The 5,796-nt window shown below is 60.1% G+C and overlaps 1 protein-coding gene across 1 annotated transcript; it reads right to left on the reverse strand.

The window, feature by feature from the left end:
* Window positions 1-1,419: 1,419 nt before the first annotated feature.
* Window positions 1,420-3,261, reverse strand: RPS15 (ribosomal protein S15). The gene is made up of 4 exons (XM_075077275.1): window positions 3,181-3,261; window positions 2,745-2,830; window positions 2,269-2,503; window positions 1,420-1,588 (listed from the first exon to the last, which is right to left on the reverse strand). Exons 1-4 carry the CDS (start codon window positions 3,181-3,183, stop codon window positions 1,475-1,477), a joined length of 438 nt encoding a protein of 145 aa, XP_074933376.1. The 5' UTR covers window positions 3,184-3,261; the 3' UTR covers window positions 1,420-1,474.
* Window positions 3,262-5,796: the final 2,535 nt, after the last annotated feature.

Consider the following 5,796-nt stretch of genomic DNA (forward strand, 5'->3'; position numbering starts at 1 on the left):
CCCTCTGAGCCCCCTTTTCTCAAGGCTGAACAAACCCAGCTCTCCCAGCCTAGCCTCGTACGGCAGCTTCCCAGCCCTTGGATCATCCTGGTGGCCCTTCTCTGGACCCCTTCCAGCCTGCCCACATCCTTTTTGTATAGAAGGGACCAGAACTGCACACAGTGCTCCAGGTGTGGCCTGACCAGCGCTGAGTAGAGCGGGATGATGGCTCCTTTCTCTCTGCTGGCGATGCCCTTTTTGATGCAACCCAGCATCCCGTTGGCCTTCTTGGCCGCAGCAGCCACTGTTCGCTCATGTTGAGCTTCCTGCCCACCAGGACCCCCAGGTCCCTTCCCACAGAGCTGCTCTCCAGCCAGGTGGATCCCAGTCTGTGCTGCACTCCCATATTATGTCTTCCCAGGTGCATGACCTTACACTTGTCCTTGCTGAACTCCATAAGGTTCTTGCTGGCCCACCCCTCCCACCTATCCAGATCTCCCTGTAGAGCAGCTCTCCCTTCTGGAGTGTCTACTTCCCCACTCAACTTGGTGTCACCTGCAAACACCATCAGGCTACACCTGACCCCATTACCCAGATCACTTATAAAGATGTTGAATAACATTGGGCCCAATATCGATCCCTGGGGGACCCCCCCAGTGACAGGTCGCCACTTGGAAAAACAGCTATTTACCACCACCCTTTGGGTGCGGCCTGTCAGCCAGGTCCCCACCCACTGCACAATTCCACACCCGGGACCGGGTGGGTCCTGGTCCCACCGTGGCACCGACGGCGCTGTCCTGGCGCCAGCCGGGTTGACTTGGCCTCTGCCCAGGCTCTGGGGAAGCTCCTGGGCCAGACCGGATCATCCTTGGATCACCCGCCTCGTCCTGAAGAGCAGCTTCTGCCCTAGAGCCGCGAAGGGAAACATCCCTCCCGCTCAGCCCAAGCTGCGACGCACCAGCTCAACTGCCGCGCCCAGCCACCGCCGCCCTGACTCTGCCAAAAGCCCTCGGAATCCCAGATTTAAGATGAGAAACCAATAGTTTGGGATCTCGGCGTCCTGCGACGCGTCCCTGGCATCTTCCCCCCAGGAGCGGGGCTGGTTCTGAAGCAGGGGGAACCCGCCCACCCCTCAGTTTTCGTAAGCGAGCATTCCCAGGGCGATGCGAGCACCGCTCAAAACGGCACAAAGGGAGGCAAGGAGATGAAGTGCCACTACCCACCTCCCGGCACAGACCAGGGAATTTCATTACTGTAACAAACCCACTTGAAGAGATGCGTTTGCTGCGTGCGTTTACCAAAAAGAAGTGCCAAAAGAAAGGGAAACCTTCAGGAAATCATCAGATCGCAATGAAGACAGAAGCGCGTTGCTCGCCTGTGCCCCAGCCCACGCACCACCCGGCCTCAGCCCGGGAACCGCGAGGCCAGGGGAGACACAGCTGGGAGAAATTTCTTTATTTACAGACGTGGAAAAGGCTCCCCCCACAGAGCTTTGTTACTTCAGAGGAATGAACCTGGAGGAGTGGGTGGCACCGATGCCGGGCCGGCCGTGCTTCACCGGCTTGTAAGTGATGGAGAATTCCCCCAGGTAGTGACCGATCATTTCGGGCTGGAACAGAAAAGGGAGATGCGTGTTGGAGGCACCAACCTGGTGAGGTGCAGCCCACGGCCCCCCCAGAGCACCCAGCACTGGGTTGGGGTGGTCACAACCCTCATCCCGTGCTGGGGGGAGTCCCGGTGCAGCCTGTGGCACTGCCGCAGCCAGGCTCCTCCTGCCCCAGCCAGGGCCTGTGGGCCACCGGCACCACGTGAAGCCAGAGGGGCTCGGCAGGACGAGGGGCTGCCCCTGCACCCCGAGAGGCACCACGCCTCCTGTGAGAGGGGACGCACAAGCCTCAGGGGCTTCTCGGTTGGATTTAATAGCAGGTCCAAGCAGAAAACACCGCTGGATCCTGCCAGCGATACTGGGTCACACCACCTGGCTCCCCACCAGTGATCCCGCTCCCAGGAACGCCAAGGATCCGTTCCATCGGAGACGGGCGCCAGCGGGCAGGGAGCCAGGGCCGAGCGCAGTTACTTTGTGACTTCAAAGCCACGCTGAAGCCTCAAGACCGCTCTGCGAGCAACCTCCCCTCAGGGTGAGCTCTGCTCCGAGAGGAGCCTCGACCTCCTCTCAGACATGGGGCAGGAGCAGCCTCATATGAGGTGTTACAAAATTAAGGCAGATGCATTCAGGATGCTCGGCTTGGATGAGGACTGGGCTCCCAGGACGCTGCCATGGCTCCTCACCTTGATCTCCACCTGGTTGAAGGTCTTGCCGTTGTACACGCCGACCATGCTGCCCACCATCTCGGGGAGGATGATCATGTCCCGCAGATGGGTCTTCACCACCTCTGGCTTCTCCATGGGCGGTGCCTCCTTCTTGGCTTTACGCAGGCGTTTCAGCAGGGAATGCTGCTTGCGGCGCAGCCCCCGGTTGAGGCGCCGGCGCTGGCGGGCGCTGTACAGCTGCATCAGCTGCTCACTGCAAGGGATGGAGACCTGGCCTGGAATGTGGCCCGTGGGGAGGTCCCCAGGGACCCCGCACCGTTACCCCGCTCGGGGATTTCAAACACCCCAAACCGCAGAACCACCCAAACCGCGGGTTGTTGCAAGTGTTTTAGCACGGCCCGAGCTAAGGGTGAGGGGCTCTGCCCCAGCCTGGAGGCAGAGGGGGCAGCCCCCCGCCCCAGCTCGGAGGGGAGTGCCCTGCTGACGGCTCTTACTGGGACATGTCGAGGAGCTGGTCCAGGTCCACCCCTCTGTAGGTGAATTTTCGGAAGGTTCGTTTCTTCTTCTGCTCCACCTCCGCCTGCAGCGCCGGGGAAGGGGGTGTCAGGGCCGCCGAGACCCGCCTCCACCCCCGCGCCCACGGTTGGGCTGCCGGCACCGCACTCCGCAGCCCCCCTCCCCACAGGCACCCCCCACCGCCACCCTCAGCGCCGCCAGGCCCAGCCCGGAGGTGCCGGGCCGCCGCCGCGCCGAGGCCTACCCCGGCGGGGGCTGCCGCCGCCCTGGCGGGGCCCGGAGGGGGACAGTCCCCCGCCGCCCAGCGAAGGGGCCGCGCCCCCCTCAGCAGCGGCGGCGCCGCCGGCCCCGGGCGGCCGGTCCCGCGGAGGATGGAGCCCGATAGGAGCCGCCGGCACCGCCGCCCGCACCCACCATCTTAGCTGGGTCTCCTCGGAAAGGGCCGCGCTGAGGGCGGAAGCGGCGGATCTCGCGAGAACGGCGGCGGGGCGGAAGAGACGGGAAGTCCCGCCTCCGGCGGTGCTTCCGCCCTCACTTCCCTTAAAGGGGCCGCGCCCTGCAGGACAGGAGGCACAAGAGGGAGGGGAATAACGAGGGCGTTTGGTGCTACATGGTGCGGGAGAGCAGCCTCGTCCCCCACGACCCCCCTCCTCCTCACGGAGGCGGACCGGGGAGCCTTTGGCCGATGGAGCCGCAGCCCAAATAGAAGGGCGGACAAGCCCGCATGGCTTTGGGAACTGAAGGGCCGCTTCATCTCAAGTGGACAGTGCTGTGAAACTGCTCCTTCCCCAAGGTGGGACGCAACAGCAGGAGGGTGCAGTGGTCCCAAAGGCACCTGCAGGGCGACACCCTTGTGGCAGCAGCCTTCATCTCTCAGCAAGGGACCATCATCTTCCACCACCTTCCTGCTTCCCACAGGAGCCGGGCAGCTTTTCCAGCTCAGGCCGCGAATGGAGGTTCCACACGAAGACAGCACGGGCTCAGCTCTGCGCAGAGGCGAGTTTCAGGTGGGTGGAAGGGCCCGTGCTAACCCAGAAGAGCTGGTTCTGCGCAGAAGATATTGATGTCCAAAACCTTTTATCCAAGAAAAGCCTGAAAGGCAGCAGCACAGCGATGATGTCACGTCTCCTTCCATTCCGCGGGCCGCTGAAGCGCCAAGGTTTTGCCGCTTTCCACGGTGGGTTTCAGAGAGTAATAAATGACAAACAGAACCTCAACGAGGAAATCCAAGAGGTCGCAGCACGTTGATGGCAGAGCACGAAGTTACACCTGCACAAACCGAGCAGCTCCGCTTGTGGCACTTTGTGCTCTCGGACGTAACCAAGCGAGGAGCAGAGCCATGAGGATTCACAGTGAGCAGAACCGGTACGATCCAACCACGCAACCATGAAAAACCTCCAAACTGACCGAATTCCTTCCAAGAGTGACCCCCCGTGCCACGGGTACACCCCAACACATCCTGATTTGACGCTGTGCTAAGCATGCCTGCAAAAAGCGTCTTTTAAACCCGCAGCATGGCACCATCCACCCCTGAGGTTAAGCCGGATTAAGGGGCGCCGGGCGGAGGAACAAGCGCAGACGCGCAGCCAGCAGCGCACAACCCCCGGGAGGAGGTCCCGTGGGTAGGAGTCGCTTCGGACACGGCCGCTTGCCTCAGGCTCGCGTGTAGAGGGACCACACGCACCACGCTGCTGCCTTCAAGGCAACGGCTCGTTTCACTACGTGGACCTCATCTACCGTGTTAGGACAGTTCATTTCCCCTGGGCTTAACCCCACATTTAAATGAGGAATGCTGGCGCAGCACTCTAGAAGAGCCAGGTCAAGCAGTTATGGACACTAATCCATGCAGTAACGTGCTCCTAACTCCATGATTTACGCTGCTCTCGGCAGTTGTGGAGAACACCCACACCCTCCCCCCCCCCCCCCCCCCCCCCCCCAAAAAGGAGGTTTGCAGGAACTAGATCATCACTCTGAGGCAGTGACAGCCCGCTTACTGCACCAGGCCAGACATGAGGACCACAACCCCCGAGTACGCGCTAGCAGATCACGTCAGCGGCAAGATTATCTCTGCATTTCAAAAGTGGAGACGGAGAGAGAGAGAGAGAAGGGGCACCCTCCTGGAGGCGCCAAACCCACGAGACAGCTACACGTGCTCCTCGTAGCTCCTAAGAATGCGTTCCTCACTGTGCCTTGAAGCCTCAAGGTCAGCCGAAGAGCGGCGTTCCACCCCAGCCCGTCGCCGCCACCAGCGTGCGAAGGGCGCGCCAGCAGGGCTGGGCAGCCGCGGCAAGGGCCCTTCGCCACGCCGAGTCCAGTCCGGGTCAGAGCTGCGACAGCTCTTCGGCCCCTGCAAAGCAAAGCCGGCAGTGCCCCCCCAGACCCTTCACCGCGGCCGATCCTCTCACGAAGAGGGCAAGGGTCGAGTGGGCACGAAGGATTGCTGACTTAATTCCACTGCTAGGAGTTTAACAGTCCACTGAGGCACAGCGTAAGCCTGTATATTGATGGTGAGGCATGATTTTTTCAAGGCTGCCAATTGATTTCTCATGAAAACACAAATTCACAAGAAACTTTTTTTGTCAAAAGCAAAAATAAAAAAAAATGGAGACAGGCTTGTGTTTCTAATCCAAATGTACTTCTCTTTATTCAAACCAGGGGTAATCACTGGTTAGTGCAAAATGCACCTAAACCTTTTGCCTGAGGGAAATCTACATCTTAACAAGGCCTCCGTTAACCCCTAATGAAATCCACAGAGGGTTTGAAAGCGTCTGAAGCCCAGATCTAACACCGCGCTTCGTAAGTGACTCTGTGCATCAACAAGTCTGCACCTGCCTTGTTACCGGCTCTACACCGGCAGGTAACAAAAGCAAAATACACTCAGTAGATTTCTTTTAACTCCCAGAGTTTCTGAACCATCCGCCCCACCGCTAACGTCAGGAGTAAGGGGGTTGCCGCTTACCCTCACTTCCAACAGTGCTAACGGAAACCCTGTTTTAAATTAAAAAATAAGCCAGCATACATAGTAGAAAA

Source organism: Phalacrocorax aristotelis, chromosome W, assembly GCF_949628215.1.
Source record: "Phalacrocorax aristotelis chromosome W, bGulAri2.1, whole genome shotgun sequence".
NCBI lineage: Eukaryota > Metazoa > Chordata > Aves > Suliformes > Phalacrocoracidae > Phalacrocorax > Phalacrocorax aristotelis.